Raw genomic sequence first — 22,615 nt, forward strand, 5'->3', positions numbered from 1 at the left:
TTGCCTTGTTTTGTTTTTTAAAGGCTTATCCATTATACAAACAAAACAAACAGGAAACAAAACAAAAACAGAAGCCACAGCCCATAGATCCCCAAAAACGTAAACAAGATGGCCCCCGCAAAAAAGGCCCACTGGATTTTTTTTTTCTCCTTCTTTCTCCTCCCCCTCACCATTCCTATACGCCACCGCATCCACCATCTATTGTGGTCTTAGGCAAATCTCATATAGCATCTAGCAAGGCATGGTAGCAATGATAACAGAAACAAACAAATAAAAACAAAAAATAAAGTCACATGCACTTTTTTTTTCCCCCTTTTTTTCCCTTTCCTTCCCTCCTCTACTTTTTTCAGCCCTTTCTATTATATATCATGCTAGAACTAAACAAAAACATGCCAAAGCAAAAACCAAACCAAATAACCATAGGCTCTTATTTCCAAGGCTTTTTTCCCACTTTTTTCCCCACTTTTTTTTTTTTTTCTTTCTTTTCTTTTCTTTTCTTTTAAAGCCTTAGCAAAAATGATTTCTTAGTCGCCTTTGTTGCGCTCTTAGGAAAAGAAAACATTCTAATAAGAAATATATATATAATAAGGATAATAATAATAATAATAATAATAATAATAATAATAATAATAATAATAATAATATTAATAGTAATAAAACTTGATAGCTGAGCTGAGTCTATTTCACCGTTCTATTGTAGCCTACTTAGACAAGATAACATAGGGCCAGGCCAATACTCAGACAGCTCTTCACTCCGTAAAAAAAAAAAAAAAAAAAAAAAACATAGGCTATTAGAAATAATAATGGTAATAATAATAAATATAATAATAATTATGCTAATAATAATAATAATAATAAAAGAAAAAAGCCTGCAGTTTATGTTCGGCCGATGTAGAAACCCTCTGCTTATTTCTTCCAATCATTCCATTTCACTGTTCAGAAACATATCAGATAACAGAAACAAACAAATAAAAACAAAAAATAAAGTCATATGCACTTTTTTTTTTTCAGCCCTTTCTATTATATATCATGCTAGAACTAAACAAAAACATGCCAAAACAAATACCAAACCAAATAAACATAGGCTCTTATTTCCAAGGCTTTTTTCCCACTTTTTCCCCACTTTTTTCCCACCTTTTTTTTTTTTTTAAAGCCTTAGCAAAAATTATTTCTTAGTCGCCTTTGTTGCGCTCTTAGGAAAAGAAAACATTCGTCTAGTAAGAAAAATATATATAATAAGGATAATAATAATAATAATATTAATAATAATAATAGTAATAAAACTTGATAGCTGAACTGAGTCTATTTCACCATTCTATTGTAGCCTACTTAGACAGGATAACATAGGCCAATACTCAGACAGCTCTTCACTCCGTAAAAAACCCCCCCAAAAAACATAGGCTATTAGAAATAATAATGGTAATAATAATAAATATAATAATAATCATATGCTAATAATAATAATACTAATAATAATAAAAGAAAAAGGCCTGCAATTTATGTTCGACCGATGTAGAAACCCTCTGCTTATTTCTTCCAATCATTCCATTTCACTGTTCAGTCCCAGTCCGCTTATCAGTATGAGAGTCTCAATGTTTTTGCCACTCATTTTTAAGTTTCATACCTTAACTCCTTCAGGAGATCTGCCACTGTCTGTTCTTCTCCATTGTGCGTTTGCTCTGACCTGAAAGGAGTTGACCTTGGGGCTCTTGTTCGGAAACTCGCCGCCGGTAAGTCTCCGACAAGTCCTTGCTCCGTCAGGTGTTTGGCTGCCTCCCCAGGTGACTCGTAAATCATAGGTTCCCCTTCACCAAACACCTTCAGTTTGGCTGGAAAGATAATGTGTGATTTTACATTCTTGTCTCTCAGTTGTCTTCTTATAGGTGCATACAGACTTCGTTCTTGTTGCACTTTTGCCGAGTAGTCTCTGTGGGGTCACGCCCATTGAGTCACAGCAAGACTGAGCTTGAGACTTCCGGTCGACAGCATGCGATTGAGTAGCTGAGATTTCTCCTCGTAAACCCCCCAAAAATGCCATAAAACTACAAGCAACAAATGGAGAGATGCTGTGAAATGTAAATGTATTTTTGAAGAGGAATGAACTTGCGCTCCGGAGCGATTACGCAAGAGTTAATGCCAAGAAAAAGAGGAGGAAAGACGCACGGAACAAACATTTCAAAGGACGCCATGCCAACCGAAAAAAGCCTCGAACAAACCCTCAAGGAGATGCTGGGTGAAATGAAAGAAGACATCTCAAAGCAAATAAACGGATTAAGAGCGGACTTCGAAAGTTTCTCAAACGAAATTAAAGAGTTGCGAAAGGACGTGAAAGAAATCCGCTCCGAACTACAAGTCACTTCCAATAAACTCAGTGAGGCTGAACAGAGAATAAATGAGTTGGAAGAAAGAGAGGTGATGACAAATAAAGCACTGAAACACCTGCTGTGGGAAGGGAGGGATCAACTGGACTATCTGGAGAATAAATCCCGACAAAACAACGTGAGGATTTACCAGGTGAAAGAGGGATCTGAGGGGGAAAACATGGTGGCGTTTATCACCAAACTCCTAACCGAGAAGCTGGAGATTCCACCTGAACAGTCAATAATAATAGCAGCACATCGTTCCATTGCAAAGAAGCCTACAAGGAGGGAAGCAACCCCGCAATCCATAGTTGTTCGCTTTCTACAATGGGACACTCGTCAAAAAGTGCTACAGGCTGCCTGGGCCAAGAAAGAGATCACACTAGGAGACAGTCGGATTTATTTTGGCATCTCCTGTAAAATTATGGGGGATTTTGAAGGTGTATAAGCTATTTAAGGGCCCCATTAGGTGGCGACAGTGCTCTCCGGATTAGAGAAAGATGAGAAAAAAGAGTAGAAGAAGCCGTGGGGAAACGGAAACCGATGCATGCTGTAACTTTAGCTGTGAACAGCAGCCAATCTGCTCCCACAATTGAGCCTTTCTGTCTCTGTTGCGATAGTTTCTCCATATGATTAGTTGCCAGAAAAGGAGCACCCGACACCAGCGACTTTCTGAAAAGATCAATTATTCTCAGCTGGGAGCGCTGGGAGCCGGCGCACAAAAACGGCGGAGCGCTGTGAAAATAGATGCTGGGTGCAGCGCACTTTGAAACGTGCAGCAGAAAGTTCAGAGCAAACGTGCAGCAGAGAGCCACCAGAGACACTCCCACAGAGGAGGAGTTTGCAGTTGAGGGGGGTGGGGCACGCAGGGCACCATACAACACCGACCCAGACAGCAGGCTCGATGGACAGATTGGCAAACACAAGCTGGAATACCTGATGCCCACCAGCAGTAAATCAAGACCAGCAAGAAGGTGTGGTCTGCGCACGCAGGGGCCAGCGCTGCTGGTTGCAGCTAAAAAATATTATTTTGCCATCAAAATTCCTTTGTTTTTGCTGTTTTATTGAAGGAAATTACTGTTCAGATATTTGAGGTGTCACTACTGTACATCAGAAAATATTAGCTTCAGAGTCAGTGATGTGCTTGAAATGCTTCATTTCACAAAAGGCTAATTATCTCCAGTTCTAGTTTGAAACATCTGTTTCTGGTGAAACCAACCTATCTAATACTGCTGATAACTAAAGAACGGAAAATGATACAAGCAAACTTTTTTTTTCTGATGATACAAGAGTCTCATCGTTTTTGGGCGTGTTCGGTGTTTACATAGTAATATCACACAATATTCTGTGGGTCTTGAGAAATCACTGAAAACGCTCTGAAAGGGCTGGCACTGGGAGCGTCCGTTTTCCAGAAATGACTGGCAGCCGATGAGTTAACAGGCAATACAAATACATAGGAGTACAGTAATGCAGGATAGCAATGGTGGGCCGTTCAAAACCATCAGACACAGTTAAAACGTTGAGCTGGAAGTAATTATGGAGCACCCATTCCTTTATTTCGGCCAGACAGTTGTGCAGATTGGTGATGTTGTTTTGATGGTTGGGAGTGATGGGAATGTAAATTTGGGTATCATCGGCATAACAGTGATATGACACTTTGAATTTCTTCATGATATAACCCAGTGGGAGCATATATAAGGAAAATAAAATTGAGGAACCCCTCATGTGATATGAGCAGATGAAGAAGAGGAGTTGCCAAGCAGTGCTGAGAATGTTCTATTGGATAGGTAGGATTTAAACCAGTTAAAAACAGGGCCGGAGATCCCAACCCAATCCCTCAGGCGATTTAAGAGCATCTCATGGTCTAAAAAGTGTCAAATGCAGTGCTAATATCAAGAAGAATTAAAATTGAGCAATGACCAGCGTCCGAGTTTAAAAGAAGGTTATTTGTTACCTAAAGAAGAGCCGTTTCTGTGCTGTGCAAAGAGCAAAAACCTGACTGGAAATTGTCTAAAATTGAATTCTCATTTAAAAAACTTGACAGCTGATTAAAAACTATTTTCTCTAAAACTTTGGATAAACAAGGCCAGGTCGAAACCTGGCATAGCCCCGGTGCATGGTATCGTCACGCATTTTTTCCAAAGGTGGGTTGTATCATTTTAGATTGTCATGCTAATGCCTGTGCAAGTGGTCATTTTTCTGATCAGTTTGTTTTGAAGTACTTATTTGACATATAAAAAGGGATGATTGACAGCTGTGGCAGCCAGTCTCAAGCCGTCATCTACATGCTACAGGCTCTTCACCTTATAGATCTGTTTTAGATAGAGAAGACACTGCTTGGTAAAACAAAAGGAAGACACTGCTTGATCTGTCTACCAGACTGTATATCGATGGACCGCAATAAAAAGGACATTGTTTTGAGAAAGCTGCGGGAAGTTGGTTGGGGACTTAAGTAAGTTCAGAAAATAATGTGTTTTATTAGTTACTCCAGCTACGTTATCGTTTATTTTAATACACAATGGTTTTAATGGAAGCAGACTAGCATTAACCGCTTGTCTGTTTTGCCGGTTTTTGTCGGCTTCATATTACTCTAACCTAACAACCGATAACGATAGCTGGAATAACACAATAATAGACACATATTTTCAGAACTTACCAGGTTTTCCAACTACCGTAAATTCCGGACTATAAGCCGCACCGGTGTATAAGCCGCACCTGCAAAGTTGACAATTTTTTTCTTATATAAGCCGCACCGGACTATAAGCCGCGGGTGTTTTAATGGTATTTTTATTTTATTTTTTTATTGTGTTTTAATGTTTAATTACCATATGTAAGGGTTCATGCACAGAGGGGATTGTCGGGAAAGAGATGGCTGTTTGAGGAAGCTCCCATTTATTAACATTTCAACAAAACAACATAACACAACACCACCTGTGTTGTTTTTTACAGTGCACACAGTGTCATACAGTGTGGTGAAAAGAGGGCAAGAGAGGAAATTAAAACAGAAGTGGATTTATAGTTAGAAAGAGTGCTAAAAAAGAGAGATTTTTTTTTTTTCTTTTTTTTTGAAAAAATCCATAGATAAGCCGCACCGTTATATAAGCCGCAGGGGCCAAAAAAGGCCAAAAAACGGGAAAAAAGGTGCGGCTTATAGTCCGGAATTTATATGCCAGGAAATGTGTTTTATAATGTTAACTCCCGGGCCTAACCATAACATGGGGCCTACACAAGTGTACACAACAACCAGCCAATAGCTAATCGCTAACGCGTTAGCGTTAGCTTACAGACACTGGAGGTTTTATTTTTGGTATTAAAGCAATAAACGTTTTTATATGGATATCTCAGGGAGGTGCTTTGACTGTGGGGATGTTCGTTCAATCTTCACAAGCTCCTCTCTTAGCTGTTGTAAGGATATACAGAGAAGAGACCAGGCAGGCTGGCGAACATTGTGTAAAACAGAAGGAACACACTGCTTTATGTGTCTACCAGACTGTATATCGATGGACCGCGTTAGCTAGCTAATTAGCCATGTTAGCTGCCTCAGTAGGTAACGTTAGCCTATAGAGAGTATTTATCTGACGTTTATGTTAGCTACTCCTCAAACCTGCGGGTGGAAATGGTTTATGCGATGCGATGTATGTTGAAGCAAGACAACGTTTTAATGTACCTTGAATTTGACAAATTACGATGGGTCGTGCTCACGCAGATCTAAGCCCTGGCCATCCTAGGCTCAACGCGAGACTCATCAGTCATTCGGATGAGTCTTGCGTTGAGGCTATGGCCATCTGTATTTTTACAAACGCCGAAATATTCCCATACAGCCGACGTTTTTAGATGGGGGAAAGTTCAGGGGGGTCCTTGCGTTCTCCTGCTTTATCACACACATGATTGTAAACACACAGGGACAGCTCCTCACAGCTCCTCTCTACTGTGCGTCTGGCATGCAGCAAGGGGGAGGGGCCGCGTAAGCTGCATTCTGCAAAGCGACCTGGGCACGTTGTTTTGGGGAAACAGCTGATACCGTGAGGAAGGTATGACGGCAAATCTTAGTGGGGCAGCGGCGCCCTCTAGTGGCCGGCCGCCATTTAGTCGCCTAAAACGGTGCATAATGTCTTGGCGACATGCGGGAATGTAAGGCCCCTGGTGCATTACCAGCACCGGGGCCAAAAAGGCAGTTTAGAGATAGGCCTAAAATTGGCCGGATTAGCAGGGTCAAGAGTTCAGGACTTCAGCCCCCATTGGCCCCACATAACTCCACCCATGCTTCCATCTGAAACACAATGACAAAAAGAGGAGACTCTCCTGCACTAAAATCAGCTGTGAGCTCTCTGTTCCCTCAGACAGATGATGTGTTTGCTGTGTTTGGATCCACACTGAGATGACATGAAGGCATCTGATGGAGAGAAAGAACACACACACACACACACACACACACACACACACACACACACACACACACACACACACACACATACACACACACACACACACACACACAGACACACAAACACACAGCTGACATCAGAAATCACCGTTCACTGAGACTCTTCATCAGCTCTCAGTCAGTGAGGCAACAGCCAGTAGAAAGACTGGGAGAGATAATTTAAACTGTGTGTGAGTGTGTGTGTGTGTGTGTGTGTGTGTGTGTGTGTGTGTGTGTGTGTGTGTGCGTGCGTGCGCGTCCGTGCGTGCGTGTGTGAGAGGGAGAGAGAGTCAATACTCACATGTTGTCAGGATGTCAGCTGTGATCCAGGTTTATTTTTTCCTTTGTAATACATTCTTCATCTCCACCCTGTAGAGATGAAGACAACAACAGCAACATCATCAGTCATCTGCAGGTTGTCACATGATCAACACTCTCTCAGCTGGAAACTATCTGCTTCTGGCTGATCTGATTGACCTTCAGATGAAGATGGACTAGAGGGACAAAGCTGTCTTTATCTGTCACAGAAGCCGTTTTCCCACATGCGCTTTGTACCGCAAAATGACCGGAACGTGGTCTAATGCCTGCATGTGGGAAAGTCGTCGTGCCGGTATAAGCGCGACCCCGTCGTCGCCGACATTTCACCAGTTTCGAGCCAGTCAGAAGAGCGGTATGCGCTATAGCGGATATAAGTGAGAAACGGATCCAGTCATTTTCCGCGACACCGGTCCTTCTCTCATGTGGGCGAGGTGTACACACGTTGCTTAACGTTCACTTCCAGCGTGCATCATCTAATCATTCGCGCACATCAATGCAAACTACTTCCACATTTCGCTTCATGCATTTGCTTTCTCTACATAGATACAAGCGTTGGGCAGCTTGCAAGCCTGCCATTCTCGCTGTGTCTGTCCTGTGTGGCTGCTCCCCTCTCTCGAGCAGAGGGGAGTGGGGAAATCGGCTGTGTTTATTACGCTGGCTTGACGCTGCTCTTGAGTCAAACGAGTGTGATTTATTGTGTGGCAAGTTTTGCGACCCCCCAAATAAGCTCCAGGTGACACAAGTGAGAAACAGGTGCAGTCATTTTCCGCTATCAGTGGGCGTTGTCTCAGGTGGTGTTGAAAATTGTTCAGAGCATCTTCCCAAAATAAATTCCCTCCTGGTCTCTCTCGCTTCCAGACGGCTCTAGTCTCACGCAGCAGCGCAGAGGTAGGCTGCTTAACACTGTCATCATCTGTCCCCGGTTTAGTCAGTCTATCTTCATATTCTGCACGATGTTGAGCGGAGAAGACTGCGAACATGAATCTGTTTCTGTTCGCACGTATATCCCTTTCCATTTTCGCCTTAATTTGTCTGCGTCTGCGTACGTTTGATGAAAAAGCGCGTCAGCAATATTATCAAAGGAGTGGACGCCGGCTCCATGTTTGTTTGTTGTTTTTTTCTGACTGGCCTCAGTGGCCTGCAGCACAGACCCCAGGCCACTCTCCTCCGCCCCCCGCCCCCCGCCCCCCGCCCCCCGCCCGCTCCGCCGCACCCCACCCCACCCCACCCCCCAACATACCGGCTATTTGACGACTAGATTCCCACATGCGAACGCTCAGGTGTGAAGGGAAATTCCTGGAAATGTCCGATATTGACTTACAGGTAATTTTCCGGTACGCATGTGGAAAAACGGCTATAGACACCCACAACACATGCATGCAGCCAATCACACACACACACACACACACACACACACACACACACACACACACACACACACACAGGCTGTAATATGATGTGCTCTGAAAGTTCTGTGTTATTACCACATTAATAGGGGTGTCACAATATATCGTCCCACGAAATTTCGCGATAGTAAAACGTCACGATATGTATCGTTGAGATGAAATCTCATATCGCAATTCTTTTTCTTTTTTTTTTCTTTTTTTTCAAAAATAGACAAAGAAACGTCTTTGTTTGTTGAAGTTCAATGTGTGGAAAGTAGTTCAGTTGAACAAGTCTCTGAAGAGACACATGAGAAGTTATACAGGAGAGAAACCATTCAATTGAGTTTCTGGCAAAACTGTTTACTTGACAGGAAAAACTGAAGATGCATAAAAAATAGACTAAGAAAAGTCTTGTTGTTTGAGTTTGAAGAAAAACTGAAGATGCATAATGAGAATTTATACTGCTGAGAAACCTTTTAGTTCAAAGTAAATCTAAGTGACGGTGTACAGTAACTCATTCTATTTCAAGATAAGCCTTATCTCCAATCTCATGTTTTTTCTAGTTATTGTAATAACAATTTCCCACAACAGCATGTTTTGTATTTGTGCATTTCAAATAAAATACTACTTTTCCAGTCATATATTGTCATTATTCAAGTTTTAAAAAATATTGTTAAAATCGTATCGTATCGTATCGTTATCGTGAACCCAGTATCGTGATACGTATCGTATCGTGAACTGAGTGTATCGTGACACCCCTACACATTAATTATCATATTTTAAATTCCTTCATTGCTGTCAAGTCAAACTGGAGTTTTCTGGAAGTATATTAAGACTCTGAGCAAAAGAATAAAAGCTTTCAAAATGTAAATAAAAATGTCGATAAATAAGTCACGCAACAGGCAGGAGTTCACCGACAGCAAACTGGATGGAACGTCTGCCCTGCTGCACGGACCATTTAAAATGAAACACGAGTGTCACAGTAAAAGCAGTCCGGAAAAGATGAGCACCAGCTAGCCAGCATCACGTTAGCAGAGCAAACAAAGCTGTGCAAACACCGCGCTGTGCAAACAGACTGTGCAGGACGTCTACAAAACCCGAGTGACAGCCGGTAAGAGGAGGAACATAAATGGTTAAGACGAGACTTTTCCGTGTGATCGCTGCTGCTATTAATAGCCACTCTGACCAACTTACGTGGCTCATCAACGTTAACTGTCTTCAGGCGCAAGCTGGGCTATTTATTGACAATATCGTTTGTGGGTTGTAACTTTATGTGCAGATTTGATGGATGTTTGTCTGGGTAAAAGCACAGATAATTGGTGATGATAAAAGGCGCTGGTTTTGTTTAAAAGTACTTTAGTCACTAACCTGGTGTAAAAAATGGATGATAAAAAGTATAAAAATAGTGCAATAATTGCAGATGGTTTTAATTAGTCATGGTTAAAATGGGTGTTTAAAAATGACTGATGAATGAATAATTTAATAGTGTGTTAAATAAATATGGTTTTAAATAGTGTTAAAATCCAATTAAAATACATTACCACCTGATGCTAAGCTAAAGGATAAAAACTGAGCATTGAGAAACTGAGATGACCTATTTGCTTAATGTGGGAAAACAGTGCTGATGCATAATGTCTTTGAAGTATTTACAGATGCATATATATATTTGTCTGTTGCTGTGATATTTATATTGCAATAGCATATTTTATATAATGTTTCTTTTCTGTTTCTATTCAAAGGTTTTTTACCTAATTGATGATCAAGCTAACTAACGACACTGATTGATAATCAAACTGAACTGAAATGTCTACATCTAATGGCTAAAGGAAATGACAAACGGAAGAAAAAGGAACTGTCAAACTAAACTTCCAAAGTTGCCAAAATAAAAGGTGGAAAAGAAAAAAAACTGTTTGGTCATTGAGTGGAATCCAGCAAAGTATTCGGAGTAGATGCATCTATCTCATTCAAGTGGGGAAACTGCACACAGTCTAAAGACATAACTTGACAGTAAAAAACCGATTGACAGTTAAAACCAACTGACAGCGAAAGACCAGGAGAACAAAAGCTGGGAGCTGTGAGTAGGATCAATAAGCTGGAAATCAAACATGGCTACTGAAAGGTCAATTGAGCAACTCAAGGTGGAGAGAACGACAGCAAAAAGATCATTCTCTCGTCTGGTCAACAGTGTTACCAGGACCTATAAAGACATGTCTGAAGAGGAACTCAAGGACAGTTTCAATAAACTCACAGTAGAAGCCGAGAAAGTAATGGAAGCCAATGACGATGTTGAGGCTGGCTTCATTTCAGAATTGGAGGCAAGGCAGGAAGCACATGAAGTGGTCGTGTTAAATGAGCAGCAGAAAGCTGACCTAACAAAGACTGCAGATGAATGTGAGATGAAACGGAAAGAAGCCAAAAGCCTAATCCAGAGGGCTCTCTGGGCTAATTTTGGGGAGATTGAATTGTCTACAGCGCTGCAAGCAGCAGAGACTGAGTGTGAAAGCGTCTCCGCTGTGCAACCCAATGCCAACTATGAGGCATATGACTTCATGCTCAACCACCTGCAAGGACTGGTGAAGACTGCAAAGGAGCTGTATGGTCAGTGTAAACGATGGGTCCCACCAGAGACTCAGGAGGACTTTCAAAAGCATCTAAGGGGGCTCGAACTCCACATCCCAAAGTTGGTGTCCAGAAAAGCAGACTTCATACAGACGAGGATAAAGGAGGACATTAAAGGACTAGTACCCCAGTCTATTGCCTCCAATTATCATGTGCCAACCATCAGATTGAAACCAACGGCCCTTCCCAAGTTTACTGGAAACAGACGTGATTTCCACAGATGGAGAAAGGACTGGGAAGCGCTCCAGAAACAGGGTGAGCCGACTGGTTCAAGAGAGGTGAAGAAGATTCAACTGGTGGACAGTCTTGACGATAAAATAACAAGAGACCTTCGCCTCACCACTTATAACACTGCAGAGGACATCTTCCGTGTCCTAGAGACTATGGCAATCAAATGGCCATCGCCATTGAAATAGTGGAGGAGTTACAGAAAATGCCCGCTGTCAAAAGTTATCAGCCACGGAAAATAGTGGAATTAATTCAAACTGTGGAGAAAGCGCTTCAGGACTTGAGTGACCTTGGGGACACAGGCGCTATAAAAAATCCATTGGTAACAAAATCAATAGAAAGTAAACTCCCAGAATCTCTCAAAAAGGAATGGCTTGTTTATGTCGCTGACAGGAGGAATGCAGTGGCACCAGACAACCGGTTTGACAGTCTCATGGATTTCCTCAAAGAGCAAGAGAAGATATATGAACAGCTCGAGCAACTGAGGGATGAAGAGCCAAGTAGAAAAGAAACCAGGTTTGAGCCAAGACATGCCAGAACCAAGTCTACCAAGTCAGGCGACGACTATGGAGTGTGTGTGGTATGTGGTGACGGAAAGCACAGGAGGAAGCTCTACTTTTGCAAGCAGTTTCGAGCGCTAAAGCTAGCGGAGAAAAAGGCTGCAGTAAGGAAGTTGGGTGCATGCAGGAGGTGTCTCGAGCTTCATGATGACAGCTCATACTGCAAACCCGGCTATCTGTGTAAAGGCCAAGACTGTAAGGATGAGCACGCGCCTGAGCATCATTTCTATCTATGCCCCAAGGCCGAGATCAAGAAAAGCAGCGCAGTTCAGAGAAGGAGCAGATTTGGTCCGGAAGAAGATAAAGGCAAGAGGAAATATACAGAGAATCAAGAGGAGTTTTTCAACAAACTGTCACCAGAGTTGGCAAAGCAATGTCGAGATGTATTTTCAAACACAGCATCAAGAGCCTTCAGCACTGTAAAAGAGCAGCCAAGCCTTCTAGTGGAAAGTGGATTGCAGGAACTGCCAGTGATCATGATGCTCCTTGAAGTCGCAGCAAATGCTGGACAAAAAATCGGGACATTAATTGATTTTGCCTCAGACACTAATTATATAACCCACAAGGCTGCAAGCAGACTGAACCTCAGAAGTGAAGAAATCACACTCGTCGTCCATGGAGTGGAGGGATGAAGGCTCATGTGGAGACAAAGCGGTACCTTCTAAAAATCAGGGTCAAAACTCCCATTGGCACCCTGAAATCACACCAACTAGTTTGCTATGGACTGGACAACATTGCAGATATCTACAAGCATGTGACATCAAAGCAGCTGCAGAAATTCTTTCCTGACGTACTACTTGAGGAACTTGTGAGACCTAGAGAAATAAGTCTGCTCATAAGCCACAGAGAAGGTCAGCTAGCGCCTCAGAGAATCAGAGTCGTTGGAGATCTCGTGCTATGGGATGGACCACTGGGGAAGACTGTTGGAGGAACGCACCCCGAGCTCTTTGAGGAGCTTACTGTAGTTGCCCACATGTCCAAGACTCATTTTGCAAGGTCGATGAGAGCGGCCGCTGTAAAGTACGAGGAGCTCACTGAGAGCATCCCAAAGCAACATTCACTAAACAAACAGGATGGTGTCAAGTTCCAGGAGTCAAATACTGCAACCACCAACAGAGACTTCCTAGAGTGGTGGAGATGGGATAGTATTGGCGCTGCATGCGAGCCGAAATGTGGGGGCTGCCGCTGTGGAAACTGTCAGCCGGGCGGCAAAGAAATGACTCTTGCTGAAGAGAGGGAGCTCGAGGTAGTAAAAGAAGGGCTCACCTACATCATAGAGGACAGCCACAGCAAGGAACCTCATTGGCATGCCAAATATCCCTGGTTGGAGGATCCAGCTTCCTTGCCGAACAATAAGAGAACAGTCGAGGCTACATTTCTCAGAACGGAAAAGCAGCTAGCCAAACAACCCGAATGGAAAGTTGCCTATGCTACTCAAGTGCACGACATGGTCGATCGAGGGGCTGCAACTAAACTGACCGAGGAAACGATCTTCAACTGGACCGGGCCAGTTTGGTACGTCAGTCACCTTATTGCTCCTAACCCACATTCTGTCACAACTCCAGTGAGACTCGTCTGGAACAGTAGCCAAAAGTTCAGAGGTGTAAGCTTGAATGATCTCCTAATGAAAGGCCCAGATGTCCTTAACCAGATTCGTGCTGTTCTTCTCAGATTCAGGAGTGGAATATATGCAGCACTGGGCGACATCAAGAAGATGTACAACTCAGTTTGGTTGGAGGACAGAGAGGTGCACCTGCATCGGTTCCTCTGGCGAGACTCCGAGGATGAAGAGTTGGGGGAATATGCAATCACAAGAGTAAATATTGGAGACAAACCAGCAGGGTGCATTGCACAACTGGCAATGCGTGAAACTGCCAACCTCCCTCCTTTCACCCACCTCAAGGAGGAGCGTCGGGTACTCCAACATGACAGCTATGTTGATGACATTCTCACCTCTCACAACAACATTGACCAACTGAAAACCATCACAGCAAACGTGGAGAAGATCCTGAAGGCTGGAGGTTTCAAGCTCAAGCCTTGGGTCTTTTCTGGGCAAAGTGGGAGGAAGGAGTGTGATGGCAAGATGGAGGAGACCAAGGGAAAGACCATGGTCTTGCCAAACCAGATGCATGCTGATGATAACAAGGCACTGGGCCTGGGCTACATAGTGGAAGAAGACAAGCTCCATGTCATCATTGCGATCAATTTCTCGAAGAGAAAGAAAAAGATGCGTCTTGGCCAAGATCTTCTACAAGAGCAAGTCAGAGCCCAGACGCCAAATCCTCTAACACGAAGAGAGCTGCTCAGCCAAGTGTCAGGGCTGTATGACCCAGTTGGACTGGTAACCCCCGCTAAACAGAAAGGAGCTATCCTGGTGTGGAGGGCATTCCAAGAGGCAAAGGGAGGAAGTTGTCCAGTCAGAGACACATGGGACATAGCGCTCTCAGATGGCCTTAGGGAGGATGCTATAAAGCTCTTCGAGGAGTATGTCCAACTTGGCAAGGTCAACTTCACCCGAGCACTAACTCCCCCATCCTTCGCTGGCGAACCCTGGGCAACCACGTTCTCTGATGGAAGCGAGCATGCTTATGGAGCAGTGATGTATCTGAGGTGGAGCTCGAGCCAAGGCTCAGTCGTCAGGCTGGTGGAGTCGAAAGCCAAACTAACTCCCTTGGACCACAAAGGCGATGCTGTCAAAGCAGAGATGTGCGGGGCAGTGTTTGCCGCACGTTTGAAGAAATACTTTGAGCTGCACAGTCGAGTCCAAGTGGAGAGGTGGTATCATTTCGTTGATAGCCAAACAGTCCTTGGTGCAATACAACGAGAGAGCTATGGCTATCAAACATTCTTCGCGAATAGGATCGGAGAGATTCAAAACAGCACAAGGATCCAGGACTGGTTGTGGATTCCTGGTCCGCAAAACATCGCAGATGTAATCACCAGAGGTGCTAGCCCTCATAACCTGGATGAAGAGTCAGACTGGCAGAATGGGCCAAAGTTTCTGAGTTTGCCAGTGGATGAGTGGCCAATCAAATCTGCCAAAGAACTAGCAGCCACTGCCAGAGAAAGCATCAACAAGCTGCAAAAGAAGGCATTTGTTGCTGCATTAACAAGTGCTAAGGCAGAGAAACAAGAACCAAAACAAAACCTGAACCAGGTCCAAACAGAACAAAGGAGACCGACTGCAGGATCAGCCATTCAACATCTTGTGGATGTCAAGCGGTTCAGTGTTCTAGCCCGACTGGTCAAGATAGTTGCGTGGATCTGGAGAGCAGCAAAAAGGTTCAGAGATCAAAATCAAGCCATGAACAACCCAAAGTGGGAGGCAGTCTCTGTGGCAGGAGTAATCTCTGTGAGAGAACGAGAAGATGCCCTAAGAGACATTTTTCTTGCGGCACAAGAGAGCGCAACCTTCTCAAGCACCACTACAGACAGGCTGGTAGTCTACAAAGATCAAGACTCTGGACTGTTGCTTTGCGGTGGCGGAGTGCAAATCTTCAACGAAGATCAAGTCGGTGTTCCCATCTTGCCCTACGATGCCTGGGTGTCCACGCTCTTGGCTCGAGAGGCCCACAATATGAGTCATGACGGAGTGGCTGGAACCTTGCTCAAGATGAGGAAGAAGGCGTGGGTCATAAGGGGGCGGAGAATTGTGCAAAAGGTTGTCGATGGATGCATGATCTGCAGGAAGGTAAAAGCAAGGAAATGTAAACAAGTAATGGGTGACTTGCCGCCAGAAAGAACTGAACCTGCTGCACCTTTCGAGTTCACAACAGTAGACCTCTTTGGTCCATACCAAGTAAAAGATGACATCAAGAAAAGAGTGACACTAAAAGTTTGGGGTGTTGTGTTTTGCTGCATGGCCAGCAGAGCCATCCACACAGAATTAGTGAACACCCTATCAACCGAAGGTTTTCTGATGGCGTATCAGCGGTTTACATCAATCAGAGGGCACCCAAGGAAAATCTGGTCAGATCCAGGGACCAATTTCATTGGAGCAAAACCAGTCTTGGTAGAGCTGTACAGATTCTTGGATGGCCTCAACAAAGCAGCCTTGGAGGAGACGGCTGCCAAAGATGGGACGGAGTGCATGTGGAAAATCCATCCGGCTGATTCTCCACACAGGAATGGTGCTGCAGAAGCCGCTGTACACATCATAAAGAGGGCACTTCAGAGCCTTGAAAAGGAGTCCGGACTTAGTTACAGTGAATTCCAGACAACTCTGTACATAGCGGCCAATCTAGCGAACGAGCGACCGATTGACGCCAGGATACAGAGCCGGGAGGACTGTATACAATATGTCACACCCAATACTCTTCTACTCGGACGAGCATCTCAAGGTGGGGATTTCAAAACATTCGACTTTGCCAGCTACCCCTACAAGCGACTCCGGGCAATGCAGTCAGAGGTGACCAAGTTCTGGAGGTGCTGGAGCCAACTCGCAGGTCCCAACTTGTTTACACGGAGCAAGTGGCACACTGCACAGAGAAACGTCACTGTTGGGGACATTGTCTGGTTATGCGACCAAAATGCGCTCAGGGGACAGTTCAAGCTTGGAAGAGTTGTCGGCACCAATCCAGACAGCAAAGGCGTCGTGAGGGATGTAAAGGTCAGGACGTTCCCAAGCTACTGTGTTCCTATGGCAAAAGCTCTGAAAGTGAAACCAAACCATGCAAACTTTGATGGAGGAAAAGACAGGATCCAAGCCACTATCCTTCACAGAGATGTCAGGCGGCTGGTTGTCTTGTTACCTGCTGAAGAACAGATAAAGAGCAAAGTCAGTGATAACTCGGAGCTGTAAGGACACTAAACTAGGATGAAGTTTGCCTTTGAAGTGCGATCTCCCCAGTGTTTCCATGGAAAGATCGAGTGGGAGGTGTCAAGTCAAACTGAGTTTTCTGGAAGTATATTAACTCATTCACCGCCAATGACGTCTTTGACGTGTTATCAGAAATAGCCCTCCCCGCCAATGACGTGTTTGACGTGTTTTTGTTTTTATTACTGCAGGGCGTAGTTTAAACACTTCCCCAGCCTGTCACATGGTATCAGGTCCCTATCATCTAAGACAACACGTGAACAAACACATACCGCAGCTGTTGTTTTGAAATTGAGCAGGAGGAAAAGCAGAAAACTGGTAACGCTTCCTTGTGCAGACAGGAGAAACGCCATTGAAACGCGCCTCGGCGCGCTGCACGAGCTGGAGTCGCCTTCCTCTGTGCCAGCCGGGAGAAAGTAATCAAGAGATGTGTTTGATCATCGGAGGAATGAGGAAATGATCGATCAGTTTGCGAGGGCGGTGAGGACGTGTTGAATAGCCGAGGGGAAAACGGGAACGATCAGATAGCAGGGGATATGACAGGGAGACATGGACGAGGAAGGGTGCAAAATAAACACACAACAGCAAGGCACAAGGCAGAAGCGGGAGTCAGAGCAGCCCGCTGTCCTTTCTCAAGAGCTATTCAGTTGGTTCATGTAATCGCTGGGCTGCGTGCCCTCCAGTGTTGCTCCTGGCCAATCCCAGCGCCACAGGGCTTGGTTATTGCTTATCATATGTGGGGTTAGAAATCTAAAAGGGGGATCGTGTGTGTGTGTGTGTGTGTGTGTGTCTGTCTGTCTGTCTGTCTGTCTGTCTGTCTGTCGGTGTGTCTGTCTGTCTGTCTGTCTGTCTGTCTGTCTGCACACTCACTCACACCGAGTAAACTGTATTGTTGAATGTAAAAAAAAAGCACTTCATGTGTATATATATATATATATATATTTTTTTTTGTCATTTGTGTCCTAACGAATAATATTTACATGTCTGATGTCAATACAGTTCAAAATAAAAGAATTGAGAGCGAGTTCTGCATGAGATTGTGTGCATAAATACATAAATGCCATTTTCTGCAATTTCTTTTCTCAGAGAGACATTTTGGGGGAAAACAGGGTGTATATAAATGGCTATAAGTAGAGTACAGAACATGCTAAAAGCTCACTTTTTTTCCCCTGGTGAACCCAGAGACGTACATCTTCATTTTGAGGTATTGCAAATCACTCTGGTGCTAATAGATAATTTACTGTGGGTCTTGAAAGATGACCAACAATTATGAAAATCTTTGGCCTGTGCTAAATATTGGCAGTCCTAAACTGGCGGTGAATGAGTTAAGACTCTGAGCAAAAGAATAAAAGCTTTCAAAATGTAAATAAAAATGTGGATAAATAAGTCACGCAAAACAGGCAGGAGTTCACCGACAGCAAACTGGATGGAACGTCTGCCCTGCTGCACGGACCATTTAAAATGAAACACGAGTGTCACAGTAAAAGCAGTCCGGAAAAGATGAGCACCAGCTAGCCAGCATCACGTTAGCAGAGCAAACAAAGCTGTGCAAACACCGCGCTGTGCAAACAGACTGTGCAGGACGTCTACAAAACCCGAGTGACAGCCGGTAAGAGGAGGAACATAAATGGTTAAGACGAGACTTTTCCGTGTGACCGCTGCTGCTATTAATAGCCACTCTGACCAACTTACGTGGCTCATCAACGTTAACTGTCTTCAGGCGCAAGCTGGGCTATTTATTGACAATATCGTTTGTGGGTTGTAACTTTATGTGCAGATTTGATGGATGTTTGTCTGGGTAAAAGCACAGATAATTGGTGATGATAAAAGGCGCTGGTTTTGTTTAAAAGTACTTTAGTCACTAACCTGGTGTAAAAAATGGATGATAAAAAGTATAAAAATAGTGCAATAATTGCAGATGGTTTTAATTAGTCATGGTTAAAATGGGTGTTTAAAAATGACTGATGAATGAATAATTTAATAGTGTGTTAAATAAATATGGTTTTAAATAGTGTTAAAATCCAATTAAAATACATTACCACCTGATGCTAAGCTAAAGGATAAAAACTGAGCATTGAGAAACTGAGATGACCTATTTGCTTAATGTGGGAAAACAGTGCTGATGCATAATGTCTTTGAAGTATTTACAGATGCATATATATATTTGTCTGTTGCTGTGATATTTATATTGCAATAGCATATTTTATATAATGTTTCTTTTCTGTTTCTATTCAAAGGTTTTTTACCTAATTGATGATCAAGCTAACTAACGACACTGATTGATAATCAAACTGAACTGAAATGTCTACATCTAATGGCTAAAGGAAATGACAAACGGAAGAAAAAGGAACTGTCAAACTAAACTTCCAAAGTTGCCAAAATAAAAGGTGGAAAAGAAAAAAAACTGTTTGGTCATTGAGTGGAATCCAGCAAAGTATTCGGAGTAGATGCATCTATCTCATTCAAGTGGGGAAACTGCACACAGTCTAAAGACACAACTTGACAATTGCCTTCAACACTCACACATCAAAGTTTGTCCTCCATAGATGATGGAGGCCATTTTGGAGCCATTTGGACCCCTGTGTTTTGGTGGAGAATATCATGACCAAAGTTCATCTTCATTCATTTGAAGAGACCAGTAATGTGTGAAAACAATAGGAAGACAATGTGAGTCCTAAGCCTGATTTCAGATGAAATGACTCTATATAGACGTCCTCAAATTAAGTTTCACCACAATATTCATATAATATTCATGTCAGCACATCATTAAAAAATGCTGTCTGACCTCAGAGTCTCCAGTCTGCAGTGTGGACTCTCCAGATCATCACACAGCACTGATTCATATGAATGACAACATGCTGCTGCTTCAATAAACAAGCAGAGACTGAAGAGTGAGTTAATGAGTGTAGGCTTTTCTTCACTATAAAAATAAATCAGCAGAAACAAATAAAAAAAGATGAGAATGTAAATTTGTGGCTGGTGGAACAAACTTCCACTTGAAAGAGTGGCATCACTCAGCTCAACACACAGAGCTAAACTTGGACATTGTAGCCTACTTGCAAAAAATATATTTGTGTCCCTGTAATCAGAATTTCAGGCCCGTCAATTACGTAATTACTCACCATCAGAGGGCAGGAGAGTTGTGTCCCCTCTGTCCTCCTGTGATAATCCAAACCCTGTGTCCCCTCTGTCCTCCTGTGATAATCCAAACCCTGTGTCCCCTCTGTCCTCCTGTGATAATCCAAACCCTGTGTCCCCTCTGTCCTCCTGTGATAATCCAAACCGTGTGTCCCCTCTGTCCTCCTGTGATAATCCAAACCCTGTGTCCCCTCTGTCCTCCTCCTGTGATAATCCAAACCCTGTCCCCTCTGTCCTCCTGTGATAATCCAAACCGTGTCCCCTCTGTCCTCCTGTGATAATCCAAACCCTGTGTCCCCTCTGTCCTCCTCCTGTGATAATCCAAACCCTGTCCCCTCTGTCCTCCTGTGATAATCCAAACCCTGTGTCCCCTCTGTCCTCCTGTGATAATCCAAACCCTGTGTCCCCTCTGTCCTCCTCCTGTGATAATCCAAACCCTGTCCCCTCTGTCCTCCTGTGATAATCCAAACCCTGTGTCCCCTCTGTCCTCCTGTGATAATCCAAACCCTGTGTCCCCTCTGTCCTCCTGTGATAATCCAAACCCTGTGTCCCCTCTGTCCTCCTGTGATATTACAAACCCTGTGTCCCCTCTGTCCCCCTCCTGCAACAGCTTCCAGTCCTCTGCACTCAGGGCGCTCCCGACCAAGCATCAGTCGAGCCACTCGCATCGATCTCACGCCCAGACGCTCAGCCACCGCCCCGGCCTCAATTATGTCTTTCCCTGCAAGGCCCACCAGGTGCCCCAGGGTAACCACCTTGGCTGCCTTCAAGGTCCCAGAAAGTCCTGGCGTGGCTGCTGTGGTGATGTCCAGCCTCGCCCCAAACACCAGCGGCTCCTCCAGCAGCCACTCCACCGAGCTGAGAGATGCCGCTCTCAGCAACTTCATCAGTCCCCATACTCTTAGCAGACCTCTATAAAAGTGTGCAACATCATTGAGTGACAGTGCGTTAGGATTGACAAAGAAAAGTGACAAGCCCAGACCCAGCCCTCCCACCTGTTTTAAGAGTGTCTCTGCAACCTGCCTTCATACCACCCAGCCTTTCACATCAAGTCATTTCTGGGTCCACTGGAGTCTAAAAGCTGCTGTTCTACTGGGCAGGTGTATTAGCCCTTGGACAACCTCCTCCCTTGGTAAATACAGAAGACTTTGTGGGATCCAGTGATAACCTCCCCAGAAGAAATCAAGCAGGAGAGCAGGAGAGAGAGAGATAGCCTGGAAAGGATTAAAGCAGGTACCCACAACAACATAGCATGAAAGCTGAAAAACATTTATGCCAGCAATTTCAACCTATATTTGCATTTGCGTGTATTTGTTGGTACGGTATACTTTTCAAATTCACCGTAGAAAAAAGAAAGTGATAGAGACAGGCAGTTTGGAACAGGCCCATAACATCTAATTATGTTAAAACAAATAAAAGCATGGATGACGCTTCAGGTACCAGGGGAGAACAACGGATGTGCAGGACCCCATTATGCCTGTGTTCGCCTTAGGCCCCCAAAACCCTAAGTCCACCACAGCACGCACGCATGCACGCACACTCACACACACACACACACACACACACACACACACACACACACACACACACACACACACACACACACACACACACAATGGCTGGTGAAATTAACCCAGGATCTTCTTGCTGTGAGGGAACAGCGCCACCTTGCTGCCCTCCACCACCATCAGTGAGAAAAGTAGTAATTGAAGTAGTTGAGGATGAAAGGCTCCTCCAGTCAGTTTTCCTGCCTGTAGAAGTGTTGGTGTTCTATGAAAACCTTCTAATATCTATCTCGTATAGTCACACCTCATCTGATTTGACCAAAGAACTGACATTGAGAAGAACCAAAGGCTAATAGCTTGTTCCACTGCAACATATTATGTGTAATGTAGTTCTAACGTAAGTTCAAACCAGGAAGACTATAATATCCATTTACACTTCCTTAATTCACTTTATATCTCCACTCTTCAATCTACTCACAAGATCATAATAAGCTGTCAATTTCCGGGTTTCAATGAACAATCAGCTGACAGACATTTTTAACCAGTCCCTCTCCCTCCGCCAAGTTCCCTCCTGCTTCAAAACAGCAACAATCATCCCCATTCCCAAACAGCAGAAAGTGACCAGCCTCAACGACTGGCGCCCAATGGCCCCCACGCCCATAGCCAGCAAATGCTTCGAAAAGCTGGTTATATCACAGATCCGCCCCACACTCCCCCCGGACCACGACCCGCTACAATTCGCATACCGCCCCAACAGGAGCACAGCGGATGCAGTAGCACACGTGCTCCACACCGCCCTCTCCCACCTGGAGGGGAAGGACACCTATGTGAGAATGCTGTTCGTGGACTACAGCTCAGCATTCAACACCATAGTACCCTCCAGGCTGGTAAGCAAACTCAAGGATCTGGGACTAAGCACAGCAATGTGTGACTGGATCCTGGACTTTCTAACAGACCGCCACCAGGTGGTGAGAGTGGGCAACCTCACCTCCTCCCCACTGACCATCAGCATAGGATCGCCACAGGGGTGCGTTTCCAGCCCCTTCTGGTATGACGTCTACACCCACGACTGCGTGGTGACTCAAACTTCGAACACCATCGTGAAGTTTGCAGACGACACAGCGGTCGTGGGGCTGATCTCCAGGAGCGACGAGACGGCCTACAGAAAGGAGGTGGAGGCCCTGGAACAATGGTGCCAGGACAACCACCTCTCTCTGAACGTCTCCAAGACAAAGGAGATCATTGTAGACTACAGAAGGGGGG

At 44.3% G+C, this 22,615-nt stretch overlaps 1 protein-coding gene across 2 annotated transcripts in view; it reads right to left on the bottom strand.

Annotated features, from left to right (window-relative positions):
* Positions 1-5,141: 5,141 nt before the first annotated feature.
* The window catches only part of LOC310777046 (NLR family CARD domain-containing protein 3-like), a 126,683-nt gene continuing 109,209 nt past the window's right edge, over positions 5,142-22,615 (bottom strand). For both annotated transcript variants that reach the window (XM_083637294.1, XM_083637296.1), the window contains 2 exons: positions 7,085-7,152; positions 5,142-6,753 (listed from right to left, as the gene is read on the bottom strand). In XM_083637294.1, the coding sequence (XP_083493420.1) occupies positions 7,116-7,152 (37 nt within the window). In that variant the 3' untranslated portion in view covers positions 5,142-6,753; positions 7,085-7,115. The remainder of the gene's footprint in view (positions 6,754-7,084; positions 7,153-22,615) is intronic.

This window comes from Poromitra crassiceps, assembly GCF_964638095.1.
Source record: "Poromitra crassiceps genome assembly, chromosome: 5".
Classification (NCBI taxonomy): Eukaryota; Metazoa; Chordata; class Actinopteri; order Beryciformes; family Melamphaidae; genus Poromitra; species Poromitra crassiceps.